At 41.0% G+C, this 14,996-nt stretch overlaps 1 protein-coding gene across 3 annotated transcripts in view; it reads left to right on the top strand.

Moving 5' to 3' along the window:
- SAMD3 (sterile alpha motif domain containing 3) overlaps positions 1 to 14,996 on the top strand; it is a 57,673-nt gene that overhangs the window by 38,299 nt on the left and 4,378 nt on the right. For all 3 annotated transcript variants that reach the window (XM_047102726.1, XM_047102725.1, XM_047102727.1), the window contains one exon: positions 13,698 to 13,898. In XM_047102726.1, coding sequence (XP_046958682.1) covers positions 13,698 to 13,898 — 201 coding nt within the window. The remainder of the gene's footprint in view (positions 1 to 13,697; positions 13,899 to 14,996) is intronic.

A 14,996-nucleotide genomic window follows, 5' to 3' on the forward strand; every position in this document is an offset into this window, starting at 1 on the left:
AGTGACCAGTTCTCTCAGTTTTTATTTTTTTGGGAATGTCTTAAATCTCTCCTTCATATTTGAAAGGTGTTCTGCTGAATATAGAATTCTTGTAGTTTATTGTTTTCTGGTTTGAGTATTGGGTGTTCTGATATCTCAGTTAAGTGGTTTTGACTGTAGCCAACAGAAAATCCTTTCTAAAACCGGCCCATATTATAAGGACAGCTATGCTCTCACATTATAAAAAACTCAGAGGTAGAGGAGGGCGGGCATTATGACTGCTCACCATTTTAACCATCTTGTCTCCTCCAGACATTCAGAACGATTGTTACTTCTCCACTCCCTTGAAATCAGGAAATCAGGTGTGGCCACGAGACTGACTTTAACCAAGGAATATGAGTAGAAGTGACATGTTCGTGGACGATCCAGTGTGCAGTGCCCCTCTCCTCCCTTTTTCTTTACGTGTGATGGCTAACAACATTCTAGGTGGTGGAGCCAGGTCCTTGGCTGAGGAGGATGACGAGTTGGGCCCCAATATGGACATATCACAGGAGTAACAAATAAACTTCTGTTGCTTTAAGGTTCGGCCGCTGTTAGGCACAGCAGCATAACTGTGCCTATCCTGAGTGATCTCGGGGGCTCCCAGCACAGAATGTTAGGCTTTGGATCCACATCTCAGTGATTCTCTCTGTGTTGGCTTCATGAAGTGACAGGCATTTTTTTTTTTTTAATTTTTTTTTTTTCAACGTTTTTTATTTATTTTTGGGACAGAGAGAGACAGAGCATGAACGGGGGAGGGGCAGAGAGAGAGGGAGACACAGAATCGGAAACAGGCTCCAGGCTCCGAGCCATCAGCCCAGAGCCTGACGCGGGGCTCGGACTCACGGACCGCGAGATCGTGACCTGGCTGAAGTCGGACGCTTAACCGACTGCGCCACCCAGGCGCCCCAGTGACAGGCATTTTTGAGGATCCAGCGGATCCTGTCATCCTTCCCAGGGATTTCATAGTCTGTATCTTTGTTCTATATCCGGATTTCAGAGATCTATGGGAAGTATTACCATATGTCATAATAAAAGTGCTTACAACATAGGGAAACTTTGCTTTATGTAAAAAGTACCTAGTTTTCACATATTCAGTGAAACCATTTGGAGATTCTTTCTAGTTCCTCAATACAGAGCAGATCATCTCCATTGTGACCTTGTTAAGGGCATTTCCCAGAGTCTGAAACATGGAGGAAACAAAGTAATATTGCCCCATCTGATGTGGAATATCCTATCAAACATGTCTTGGCAGTTTCTTTCAAGAGATTAACCTGTGCTTTTCATTTATTTATTTATTTATTTTAAATATGAAATTCATTGTCAAATTGGTTTCCATACAACACCCAATGCTCATCCCAACAGGTGCCCTCCTCAATACCCATCACCCACCCCCCCTCCCTCCCACCCCCCATCAACCCACAGTTGGTTCTCAGTTTTTAAGAGTCTCTTATGTTTTGGCTCCCTCCCTCTCTAACCTCTTTTTTTTTTTTCCTTCCCCTCCCCCATGGTCTTCTGTTAAGGTTTTCAGGATGCACATAAGAGTGAACACATATGGTATGTGTCTTTCTCTGCATGACTTATTTCACTTAGCATAACACTCTTTCCAGTTCCATCCACGTGGCTACAAAGGCCATATTTCATTCTTTCTCATTGCCAAGTAGTATTCCATTGTGTATATAAACCACAATTTCTTTATCCATTCATCAGTTGATGGACATTTAGGCTCTTCCCATAATTTGGCTATTGTTGAGAGTGCTGCTATAAACATTGGGGTACAAGTGCCCCTATGCATCAGCACTCCTGTATCCCTTGGGTAAATTCCTAGCAGTGCTACTGCTGGGTCATGGGGTAGATCTATTTTTAATTTTTTGAGGAACCTCCACACTGTTTTCCAGAGTGGCTGCACCAGTTTGCATTCCCACCAACAGTGCAAGAACGTTCCCGTTTCTCCACATCCTCGCCAGCATCTACAGTCTCCTGATTTGTTCATTTTAGCCACTCTGGCGTGAGGTGATATCTGAGTGTGGTTTTTATTTGCATTTCCCTGATGAGGAGTGACGTTGGGCATCTTTTCATGTGTCTGTTAGCCATCTGGATGCCTTCTTTAGAGGACTGTCTATTCATGTTTTCTGCCCATTTCTTCACTGGATTATTTGTGTTTTGGGTGTGGAGTTTGGTGAGCTCTTTATAGATTTTGGATACTAGCCCTTTGTTCGATATGTCGTTCGCAAATATCTTTTCCCATTCCGTTGGTTGCCTTTTAGTTTTGTTGATTGTTTCCTTTGCAGTGCTGAAGCTTTTTATCTTCATGGGGTCCCAATAGTTCATTTTTGCTTTCAATTCCCTTGCCTTTGGGGATGTGTCAAGTAAGAAATTGCTGCAGCTGAGGTCAGAGAGGTTTTTTCCTGCTTTCTCCTCTACGGTTTTGATTGTTTCCTGTATCACATTCAGGTCCTTTATCCATTTTGAGTTTATTTTTGTGAATGATGTAAGAAAGTGGTCTAGTTTCATCCTTCTGCATGTTGCTGTCCAGTTCTCCCAGCACAAATTGTTAAAGAGACTGTCTTTTTTCCATTGGATATTCTTTCCTCCTTTGTCAAAGATTAGTTGACCATACGTTTGTGGGTCTAGTTCTGGGGTTTCTATTCTATTCCATTGGTCTATGTGTCTGTTTTTGTGCCAATACTATGCTGTCTTGATGATGACAGCTTTGTAGTAGAGGCTAAAGTCTGGGATTGTGATGCTTCCTGCTTTGGTCTTCTTCAATATTACTTTGGCTATTCGGGGCTTTTTGTGGTTCCGTACATATTTTAAGATTGCTTGTTCTAGCTTCAAGAAGAATGCTGGTGCAATTTTGATTGGGATTGCATTGAATATGTAGATAGCTTTGGGTAGTATTGACATTTTAACAATATTTATTCTTCCAACCCATGAGCACAGAATGTTTTTCCATTTCTTTATATCTTCTTCAATTTCCTTCATAAGCTTTCTATAGTTTTCAGCATACAGATCTTTTACATCTTTGGTTAGGTTTATTCCTAGGTATTTTATGCTTCTTGGTGCAATTGTGAATGGGATCAGTTTCTTTATTTGTCTTTCTGTTGCTTCATTATTAGTGTTTAAGAATGTAACTGATTTCTGTACATTGATTTTGTATCCTGCGCCTTTGCCAAATTCATGTATCAGTTCTAGCAGACTTTTGGTGGAGTCTATCGGATTTTCCATGTATAATATCATGTCATCTACAAAAAGTGAAAGCTTGACTTCATCATTGCCAATTTTAATGCCTTTGATTTCCTTTTGTTGTCTGATTTGCTGATGCCAGAACTTCCAACACTATGTTAAACAACAGCGGTGAGAGTGGGCATCCCTGTCGTGTTCCTGATCTCAGGGAGAAAGCTCTCAGTTTTTCCCCATTGAGGATGATATTAGCTGTGGGCTTTTCATAAATGGCCTTTATGATGTTTAAGTATGTTCCTTCTATCCCGACTTTCTCGAGGGTTTTTATTAAGAAAGGATGCTGAATTTTGTCAAATGCTTTTTCTGCATCGATTGACAGGATCATATGGTTCTTATCTTTTCTTTTATTAATGTGATGTATCACATTGATTGATTTGTGAATGTTGAACCAGCCCTGCATCCCAGGAATGAATCCCACTTGATCATGGTGTATAATTTTTTTTATGTGCTGTTGAATTCTATTTGCTGGTATCTTATTGAGAATTTTTGCATCCATATTCCTCAGGGATATTGGCCTGTAGTTCTCTCTTTTTTTTTTTTTACTGGGTCTCTGTCTGGTTTAGGAATCAAAGTAATGCTGGCTTCATAGAATGAGTCTGGAAGTTTTCCTTCCCTTTCTATTTTTTGGAACAGCTTGAGAAGGATAGGTATTATATTTGCTTTAAATGCCTGGTAGAATTCCCCTGGGAAGCCATCTGGCCCTGGACTCTTATTTGTTGGGAGATTTTTGATAACTGATTTAATTTCTTCGCCAGTATGGGTCTGTTCAAGCTTTCTATTTCCTCCTGTTTGAGTTTTGGAACTGTGTGGGTGCTTAGGAACTTGTCCATTTCTTCCAGGTTGTCCAGCTTGTTGGCATATAATTTTTCATAGTATTCCCTGATAATTGCTTGTATTTCTGAGGGATTGGTTGCAATAATTCCATTTTCATTCATGATTTTATCTATTTGGGTCATCTCCCTTTTCTTTTTGAGAAGCATGGCTAGAGGTTTATCAATTTTGTTTATTTTTTCAAAAAACCAACTCTTGGTTTCCTTGATCTGCTCTACAGTTTTTTTTAGATTCTATATTGTTTATTTCCGCTCTGATCTTTATTATTTCTTTTCTTCTGCTGGATTTAGGGTGTCTTTGCTGTTCTGCTTCTATTTCCGTTAGGTGTGCTGTTAGATTTTGTGTTTGGGATTTTTCTTGTTTCTTGAGATAGGCCTGGATTGCAATGTATTTTCCTCTCAGGACTGCCTTCACTGCCTCCCAAAGCGATTGGATTGTTGTATTTCCATTTTCATTTGTTTCCATATATTTTTTAATTTCTTCTCTAATTGCCTGGTTGACCCATTCATTCTTTAGTAGGGTGTTCTTTAGGCTTTTGGAGGTTTTCCAGACTTTTTCCTGTGGTTGATTTCAAGCTTCATAGCATTGTGGTCTGAAAGTATGCATGGTATGATTTCAATTCTTGTATACTTATGAAGGGCTGTTTTGTGACCCAGTATGTGATCTATTTTGGAGAATGTTCCATGTGCACTCGAGAAGAAAGTATATTCTGTTGCTTTGGGATGCAGAGTTCTAAATATATCTGTCAAGTCCATCTGATCCAATGTATCATTCAGGGCCCTTGTTTCTTTATTGATCTTGTGTCTAGATGATCTATCCATTGTTGTAAGTGGAGTATTGAAGTCCTCTGCAATTACCACATTCTTATCAATAAGGTTGCTAATGTTTGTGATTGTTTTATATATTGGGGGCTCCCGTATTCGGCACATAGACATTTATAATTGTTAGCTCTTCCTGATGGATGGAACCTGTAATTACTATATAATGCCCTTCTTCATCTCTTGTTACAGCCTTTAAAGTCTAGTTTGTCTAAGTATGGCTACTCCAGCTTTCTTTTGACTTCCAGTAGCATGATAGATAGTTCTTCACCCCCTCACTTTCAATCTGAAGGTGTCCTCAGGTCTAAAATGAGTCTCTTGTAGACAGCAAATAGATGGGTCTTATTTTTTTTATCCATTCGGATACCCTATGTCTTTTGATTGGAGCGTTTAGTCCATTTACATTCAGTGTTATTATTGAAAGATAGGGGTTTAGAGTCATGGTGATGTCTGTAGCTTTAATGCTTGTAGTGATGTCTCTGGTACTTTGTGGTCTTTGCAACATTTCACTCACAGAGTCCCCCTTAGGATCTCTTGTAGGGCAGGTTTAGTGGTGATGAATTCCTTCAATTTTTGTTTGTTTGGGAAAATCTTTATCTCTCCTTCTATTCTGAATGACAGACTTACTGGATAAAGGATAAAGGCTGCATTTTTTTTTTTTCTGTTCATCACATTGAAGATTTCCTGCCATTCCTTTCTGGCCTGCCAAGTTTCAGTAGATAGATCTGTCACTAGTCTTATTGGTCTCCCTTTATATGTTTGAGTGTGTTTATCCCTAGCTGCTTTCAGAATTTTCTCTTTATCCTTGTATTTTTCCAGTTTCACTATGATATGTCGTGCAGAAGACTGATTCAAGTTACGTCTGAAGGGAGTTTTCTGTGCTTCTTGGATTTAAATGCCTTTTCTTTCCCCAGATCAGGGAAGTTCTCAGCCTTGATTTGTTCAATCTCTCTCTCTTTCCCTCTCTCTCTTTCCTCTCTCTCTTCCTCTTCTGGAATTCCTATTATACGGATATTGTTCCATTTCATTGCATCACTTAGCTCTCTAATTCTCCCCTCATACTCCTGGGTTTTTTTAATCTCTCTTTTTCTCAGCTTCTTCTTTTTCCATAATTTCGCTTCTAATTCCCCTATTCTCTCCTCTGCCTCTTCAATCCGAGCTGTGGTCACCTCCATTTTATTTTGCACCTCATTTATAGCATTTTTTTAGCTCCTCACGACTATTTCTTAGTCCGTTGATCTCTGTAGCGATAGATTCTCTGCTGTCCTGTATACTTTTTTTCAAGCCCAGCGATTAATTTTATGACTATTATTCTAAATTCTTGTTCCATTATGTTGCTTAAATCGGTTTTGATCAATTCGTTAGCTGTCGCTACTTCCTGGAGTTTCTTTTGAGGAGAATTCTTCTGTTTCATCATTTTTAGTAGTTCCTGTGGTAGCTCCAAACTGCAGGGCACTTCCCCTGTGCTGTCTGGAGTAACTTGTGTTGGTGGGCGGGGCCGCAGTCAGACCCCATGTCTGCTCCCAGCCCACCGTTGGGGCCACAGTCGGACTGGTGTGTACTTTATCTTCCCCTCTCCCAGGGGCAGGACTCACTGTGGAGTGGTGTGGCCTCCGTCTGGGCTACTTGCAGACTGCCAGGCTTGTGGTGCTGCTTTGATGCGATCTGGCATATTAGCTGGGGTGGATCCGCAAGGTGCGCAGAGGCGGAAGGGACAGGCTCAGCTAGCTTTGCCGATGGTGGTCCCCTGCAGGAGGGGCCCTGCAGCACTGGGAGGGAGGCAGACCTGTCAGAGGGATGGATCCACAGAAGCACAGTGTTGGGAGTTTGTGCAGTGCAAGCAAGTTCGGTGACGGGAACTGATTCCCTTTGGAATTTTGGCTGGGGGATGGGAGAGGGAAATGGTACTTGCCAGTGCCTTTGTTCCTCCGCTGAGCTGAGCTCTGTCCTCTGGGGCTCAACGACTCTCCCTCCCGTTGTCCTCTAGCCCTTCTGCTCTCTGAGCAGAGCTTTTGACTTTTAACATTCCAGATGTTAAGTCCCGCTGGCTGTCAGAACTCACAGAGTCCAGCCCCTCCGCTTTTGCAAGCCCGACTCGGGGGCTCTGCCCTGCCCAGTGGGCTGCCCCTCCACCCCCCTGTCTCCCTCCTGTCAGTCCGTGTAGCGCTCACCGCCTCTCTGCCCTTCCTACCCTCTTCCGTGGGCCTCTTGTCTGCGCTTGGCTCCGGACAGTCCGTTCCGCTAGTCTTCCGGCGGTTTTCTGGTTTATTTAGGCAGATGTGGGTGGAATCTAAGGGATCAGCAGGATGAGGTGAGCCCAGCGTCCTCCTATGCCGCCATCTTCTTCTATAGTTTGCTTTTTATTTTTTTAATGTTCATTTAATGTTTACTGTGTGTGTGTGTGTGTGTGTGTGTATGTGTGTGTGTGTGGGGGGAGAAAGGGCGGGGGAGGGGCAGAGAGAGAGGAAGAGAGAGAATCCCAAGCAGGCTCCGTGCTGTGAGCATAGAGCCCGATGCAGGGCTCAATCTCACAAACCCTGAGATCATGACTGGAGCCGAAACCAAGAGTTGGACTCTTAATCAACTGAGCCACTCAGGCGCCCCAACTTGTTCTTTTTTAAGAAAAACTGCGTGATGTGCAGGACAGTGACGCGGGGTTTTAATAAATCTTGTAGGGTGTCCTTATGTCCTAAAGTCCTCCAAACGTTTGCCAAGTAAATCAATCAATCAACAAACTTCCGGGTGTTCAATTACTAACACTATACTTATAACTCATTTCTATCTTAAAACCTTTTCTTTTCCCCCTTATTGGATATACATGTACTTCATAGCTTTCAAAGTCATGAAGTCGTTTTGTGTGTTAGCTTTCCTTGGCTTAGAAGTGAAATGGAATCAAAAGTTATGCAGAAACTACTGACAGCCAAATGCTAAGAATATCTAGTTAGGTTTCTTTGGGTTTCTTTTATGGCATTTACTGTTTGCTTCTTACTGCACCTGACGCATAATGATTTATTGAACAAATACTAATCATTTTTATAGGCTTTTGCACAGATGTTTCTCTCATGGTGCAAAACTGAGCAAAACAGCCAAAGTCGAAGAAAAATGTTGACAGTTAATTGCATTCTGTATATGATGCAATTACCGCCATCAGCAGGTGGCAAATGCACTAATAATGTGAAGTTTTACAAGTCAGCTGTGCAATTGGAAGTACAGGGCAAAGTTGCTGCCATTTCTCTGCTGGTTGACTGAGCCACTCGACTGAATGCCAAGCAAAGAGACTGTTCAAGTTACTTACAGAAGCATCATTTCCAAAGCCAATTTGTTCACAATGGAACTGAAAACAGGGATGAGTGGAATTTGATATGAAGAAAACCCTAACATCTAGCCATAGCACTGTCCAGCAGAAATACCGTAGGGACCACATATGTAATTTAAAATTTTCTAGTAGCCACGTCAAAAAAAAAAAAAAAGTAAAAAGAAGCGGATGGAATTGTTATACTAGTATATTTTATGTAACGCAATGTATCCACAGATTTATCATTTCAACATGTAATCATTGTGAAAACTTGTTAATGAGATGTTTACTTATTTTTGTAGACGAAGTCTTTGAAAGTCAGTGTTTCAAAGCATACATTTCAGTGTGGACTAGCCACATTTCAAGTGCTCTGTAGCCTCTTGGGGCCACCAGACTGGAGCACTCAGGCAAACACACCCTTACAGGAATTGGAAGGTGAGATGACACTCTATAGGGAACACCATAGCTACTGGGGAACATGACCACCTATTTGCTAATGATGTTCAGAGCTACAGCCCCAAATCTTAGGTATAGCACCTTTACATAGTGCCTTTAAGTCGATTTTTTAAAAAATCTCTTTTAATGTTTATTTATTTTTGAGAGACAGAGTGCAAACAGGGGAGGGGTAGAGAGAGAGGTGGGGGAGACACAATCTGAAGCAGGCTTCAGGCTCTGAACTGTCAGCACAGAGCTGGACGCGGGGCTCAAACCCGGGACAGGGGAGATCATGACCTGAGCCAAAGTTGGACGCTTAACCGGCTGAACTACCCAGGCGCCCCTAAAGTAGATTTTTTAATGATGTACTTACAAGAATTATTAAGTTTATATAACAAGATACTTTCTTTGTAAACCTACTCAGATTGCAGGATGCAGAACAAAATTATGTTTAGTAAAAGTCGAAGTGAGTTTTTATGCATCTCTGGGCGGAAAGAGTTAAAATTACATCTTGAACCACTGTGTCTTACTACTTCAAAAGCAGTCTCAAGTTTCCATCCATAGCTAACTTAGAAATACTGTCCTTGGGGCACCTTGGGTGGCTCAGTCGGTTGAGCTTCCGACTTTGGCTCAGGTCAAAATTGCATGGTTCCTGAGTTCGAGCCCCATGTCGGCTGATTGCTGTCAGCACAGAGCCCACTTCGGATCCTCTGCCTCCCTCTATCTCTGCCTCTCCCTTGCTTGCACTCTCTCTCTCAAAAATAAATAAAACACTAAGAGAGAAGAAAAGAAATCCTGTCCTTATTTCCGTTCCAGGTGTCAGCTTAGGTAAATGAGCTCTTTGCTATTCTTCCCAACTCCCTAGGAGCTGTAGGGCTGTAGGTGACTGTGGCTGGTATTGGAGTGGAGTTGCCGGGACTGGTGTGGCAAAGGAGGCGGGGCACAAGTTCATTATCCAATTTGTTTGGAGCCAACTCATGTTCTGGTTAATTTACTCTGATTCTGCTGAAGTCACAAGTCCAACACATGACCGCTACGCTTCCCTTCAATGTATCGCTTGTCCAGGTGCGATCCGTTCCCTGCTTCGTGACTTTCCGTTACTTCCTGAGCACGTCCCCTCACCCCCCACTATCTCTGCCTGCCGAGACAGACACCTAGCAGCCAATTCCTCGGCTGCTGTTCTGGACGATCCAGACTTTTCTCATTCACTGGTTCCCTCTTGCCAATGTGGACTGCCAAGGAATCCAGCCTGTCAGTACAAGGCCATCCGTCTTTTCAGAGATGTAGGGGCTACACTAAGACAGGACCCCTGGCACCTGGCCATCCACGTGCTTGAGAAAGTCACTTCCCCTTTGATAGCCCCAGTTTGCTGTGAAGCTAGCCCCAGTTTGCTCATCAGTGAAGTGAGAAGCACGGGGCAGATGATTTCTAGGTTCCTTCTGGCTCAAACAATACATCATCATTAAAAGGTGAAATTTTAAATTCCGATACAGCCCGCTCTTCCTTTGAATAAGGTACTCCAGTCTAGGATATGCCCTCCCAACATTATGTTAGCCCAATCAGGTAGGAGCTTTCTAGAAACTCTACTTTCTGTAACATTTCATGGATCGGGTGTGGGTGTTAGGGGAACGCAGGACATTATGTGTATACTTGTCTGTAAATGTTGATATTAGCAGGGGCGCCTGGGTGGCTCAGTTGGTTGAGCATCCAACTTTGGCTCAGGTCATGATCTCATGGTTCGTGACTTTGAGCCCCACGTCGGACTCTGTGCTAACAGCTCAGAGCCCAGAGCCTGCTTCGGATTCTGTGTCTCCTTCTCTCTCTGCCCGTCTGACTTGTGCTCTGTCTCTCTCTGTCTCTCAAAAATAAATGTAAAAAAAAATTTCTTTAATGTCGATATTAGCAATTATAGAACTTCTATATTTGAATAAAAAGAAAGCTGTTTATAGAGTTAAAATTTTTTCCTGTGCTTTTTAAAAATGAGGATTCTTTCTATTTAAAAACTTGTCATCATAGGCATTTGAGACTTACAGAAGAATATGCACAGCATTATGTATAATTTATGAGAGAAAATAAACACCACGAGGCCAAGGTTCCGCTTTAAAATTGGAACACTGTCTATACACCTTCGTATCTGCCTTTCTCTCCTCTCCCACCACCCACTTTTCTAACCCCACTGCCCTGTACTTTGAATGTTATCATTCGCCTGTTTTTGAAATCTGTGTTTTGCATATGATGCCACATATGCAAGGTATCTTATGTTATTTAGTTTTGCTTCTTTTTGCAGTTTACACAATGATACGGAAACAGTATATCATCCACAACTTCTCTCTCACTCAATATATTATTGTCTCTGGGATTCATCCAAGCGCAGTTTACTTGTATAGTTCATTCTTTTTATATTGGCCTAAAAATCTACTATGATAGCAAAATACAATTTATTTGGCTATTCTTTTTTTTAAACGCTTATTTATTTTGAGAGAGAGAGAGAGAGATCGAGAGAAAAGAGAATGAACACAAGTTGGGGAGGGCAGAGAGAGAAGGGAGAGAGAATCCCAAGAAGATTCCCCAGTGTCAGAGCAGAGCTCAACGAGGGGCTCGAATATTATCAATGCTAATAATTATATGTACATCATCCTGAGTTTTCTCTAAAATGGTCAAATCGCATCATCTATGAATGACGACAATTTTGTTTCTATCTTTCCAATTTCTATGCCTTTTGTTTCTCTTTCTTATTGTACTATTCTGGCTAGGATCTCTAGTAAAAGGCTGATAAAGAGTAGAGTAGAGCATCTTTATCTACTTTCTGATTTTTAGGAAAATTCTTTTAACATTTCACCATTAAAAATGTGAGCCCTTGGGGCGCCTGGGTGGCTCAGTGGGTTGAGCGTCCGACTTCGGCTCAGGTCACGATCTGGCGGTCCGTGAGTTCGAGCCCCGCGTCGGGCTCTGGGCTGATGGCTCAGAGCCTGGAGCCTGTATCAGATTCTGTGTCTCCCTCTCTCTCTGACCCTCTCCCGTTCATGCTCTGTCTCTCTCTGTACCAAAAATAAATAAACGTTGAAAAAAAAATTTTTTTTAAAAATATCTCTTATTTTGATGAAAGTTTTTTTTTCTTTAATTTTAAAGGGGTGTTGAATTTTATACAGACATTTTTCTGCATTGTTTGAAAAGTGGTCATTTAAAAAACCTTAATGGGTTAATGCAGTATATGATATTTACACATATTTATATAATCCAAGTTAATTATAGCACTGTCAATAGGCCACATTTCTCAAAACCTATTTCTTTTTGGTCCAAATCTTTCTATCACAGTGGTCCTAAAATTCAGATTTCACTATGAAAAGTATGTGAAATGTAACGGATAAGTCAATCATACCTCCTTTTAGTTTACATAGTCCCCTTAGTAATGTCAGACCATTGTACTTCTGGAAATAAACTGCAGTTAGTTGTTTCCTGTTCCCAATATTCATAATTTTGTTCATAGATGAAACTGACTTACAGTTTTCCTCTTATAGTGATTTTTTTCAGGTTTGGGGATTCATAGAATGGGTTGGAATCCTTCATAGAATTCCTTTTGTTTCCCCCCAAATTCCTGAAAAAAATTGCATAAATTTGGAACACTCTGTTTTGAAAGTTTAGCAGAATTTGTCTATAAAACCTTCAGGTCTTGGCAAATTCTTTGTGGAAAGACTTATGTTTTCCAGTTAAATTTATGTAACACTATAGGAATTTCTTTTTGGTAAATTATACTTATCTAGAGGTTTATTCACATGGTTTATCTTGCAAATCATCCTCTGTTCATAGAAAGTGGGTCTACCTAAAGATTTCCTAATGTTCTTGAAGAGCCTTTATGTAGATACATTTTAGGTGATTTTTTTGTTGTTTTCTTTTTTACAGGTGACATCTGCTCACATTCTGGTCAGCTAGACAGTTTATCAACTTGTTAATTCAAATGCAGTTCAGCCAACTGTCACTTCAACAAATTTTTCTAGAAACACTTTTTGGCTCCTCAAACTGTCTTAGACTTTTTTTTTTTTAATTTTTTTTTTTTAACATTTATTTATTTTTAAGACAGAGAGAGACAGAGCATGAACGGGGGAGGGGCAGAGAGAGAGGGAGACACAGAATCGGAAGCAGGCTCCAGGCTCTGAGCTGTCAGCACAGGGCCCGACATGGGGCTTGAACTCACGGACCAAGAGATCGTGACCTGAGCCGAAGTCGGACGCTCAACCCACTGAGCCACCCAGGCGCCTCTGTCTTAGACTTTTATTTATTTATTTACTTTTGGGACAGAGAGAGACAGAGCATGAACGGGGGAGGGGCAGAGAGAGAGGGAGACACAGAATCGGAAACAGGCTCCAGGCTCCGAGCCATCAGCCCAGAGCCCGACGCGGGGCTCGAACTCCCGGACCGCGAGATTGTGACCTGGCCGAAGTCGGACGCTTAACCGACTTCGCCACCCAGGCGCCCCTGTCTTAGACTTTTAATAAGGATATGTGGGGTACTTCTTAGCCACCCCACCCCACCCAATATACTCAAATTTATAGTAAATGTAATTGATAGTTTGATGATTTAGCATCACAAAATACCCACTGTTATTATTTTGAATTTGGATTTTATGGTATGGTGGTGCAGCTATAAAAAGGCATTTAAAAACAAAAAAATACAAACAACAGCAACAACAAAACCTTAATTTAAAATCTATTTTTCTTTTAATATTTTGTCTTCTGAAATTTATATGAGTAGAAATAAAAAAAATTCCTGTTAAGTGTGAACCTTCTGGATAATCTAGGTTTCCACGAAAAGGCTATGTAGAAAATGAAGTTAACTCTTAGATCTGTCAAGAGAACAGATTATAGTCCCATAAGTAATGAACTGTCTGATTTGTTAAAGACTGTCCACTTGTTAACCACATTCAAGGCCACATGTAACCACAAGTGGTAACACTCACCTTAGGAGTGCATTAAGAGTGTGCAATAACAGCCTATAATTCTGAAGTGTTAAACTGCCACTTGAAAAATGGAGCATATTGATATTTTGAAAATATTTTGCAGGAAGAAACTGTTTGTTTAGATTCTGAGGCAGATGAACATATTAACTGGTTCCAGCAAGAATATATGAAGACAGAAAAGGACTGGGGAGAAATCGATAAGAGAATGCGCTGGACTTTGGAAATAAGAAGAAAGTTGATTAACAGCAGAACACCTCTGAAGGACATTCTTAAAATGTTTCCTTTCTTAAAGTGCCCTTATCAGGTATCTTTATTTGCTTATAACACCTTCTGATTTTAATGTCCAAATTGATTTTTCTCTTTTCTTTTGGAGTGTAACAGAACTATGTAGCAAGATGGTGGGTGTGAATCTTGGTAGGGTGTGTAAGGCTCCACGGGCTACAACTGGGACCATTACAACTAGGTAAGAATTTCTGGAACATGCACTGCCTGCCTTCAGCTTCAAAGATCTCTCTGTCATTACACATATTGTGGAGGCTGGAAGACCACTACTTAGGGCTATTTTGACAGTGTGAAACATTTTCCCTTTGCGTTTATTTATTTATTTTTTTTTAAAAAAATCTTAATGCATTTTATTTTTTAATGGTTTCAGGAATAAAATTTAGAGATTCATCACTTACATATAACACCCTTTGCATGCAGTTAGACAATCAAGAAAGTTTACTAAGGAACTGTTAATATGCAGCTTTGCCCAATATCTATTTCCTTTATGATTCCCAATAATTTCATAAAATGGTTTTAAAATACATAAAGTTTAATAGGTAACTCCAATAACCTTCCATTTAGTTTACCTAAGGTGGCCATTAAAGGGTCCTATTACAATTTTAGTGTAATTTTATCTGTAGTACATAATGAAAGATTCACCCAAGATTTTAGCCAGTATTATTTAAGAGTAATAGCCAGGAGGCTTTGGCTATTAGAAGAGTATGCCAGATTGACAACCTGCATATTGTTTTTTTTTAAAATTTTTTTTTTTTTCAACGTTTATTTATTTTGGGACAGAGAGAGACAGAGCATGAACGGGGGAGGGGCAGAGAGAGAGGGAGACACAGAATCGGAAACAGGCTCCAGGCTCTGAGCCATCAGCCCAGAGCCTGACGCGGGGCTCGAACTCACGGACCGCGAGATCGTGACCTGGCTGAAGTCGGACGCTTAACCGACTGCGCCACCCAGGCGCCCCCTGCATATTGTTTTAAATCAAAACCATTTCCAACTGAGAGCCTATAAACTTCTTAAACGTAAGCAGCATATTTTAAACATCTTCGTATAAGTTCTCCAAGTGCCCAGCAGAACAGTCTCCATGCAATACAAATGAAAAGTTGATTTTTTTGAATGCTGTGTG

The sequence above is a fragment of the Lynx rufus genome, unplaced genomic scaffold (genome assembly GCF_022079265.1).
Source record: "Lynx rufus isolate CCGP_SWC_20201006 ecotype Redwood Valley unplaced genomic scaffold, mLynRuf1.p SCAF_6, whole genome shotgun sequence".
NCBI lineage: Eukaryota > Metazoa > Chordata > Mammalia > Carnivora > Felidae > Lynx > Lynx rufus.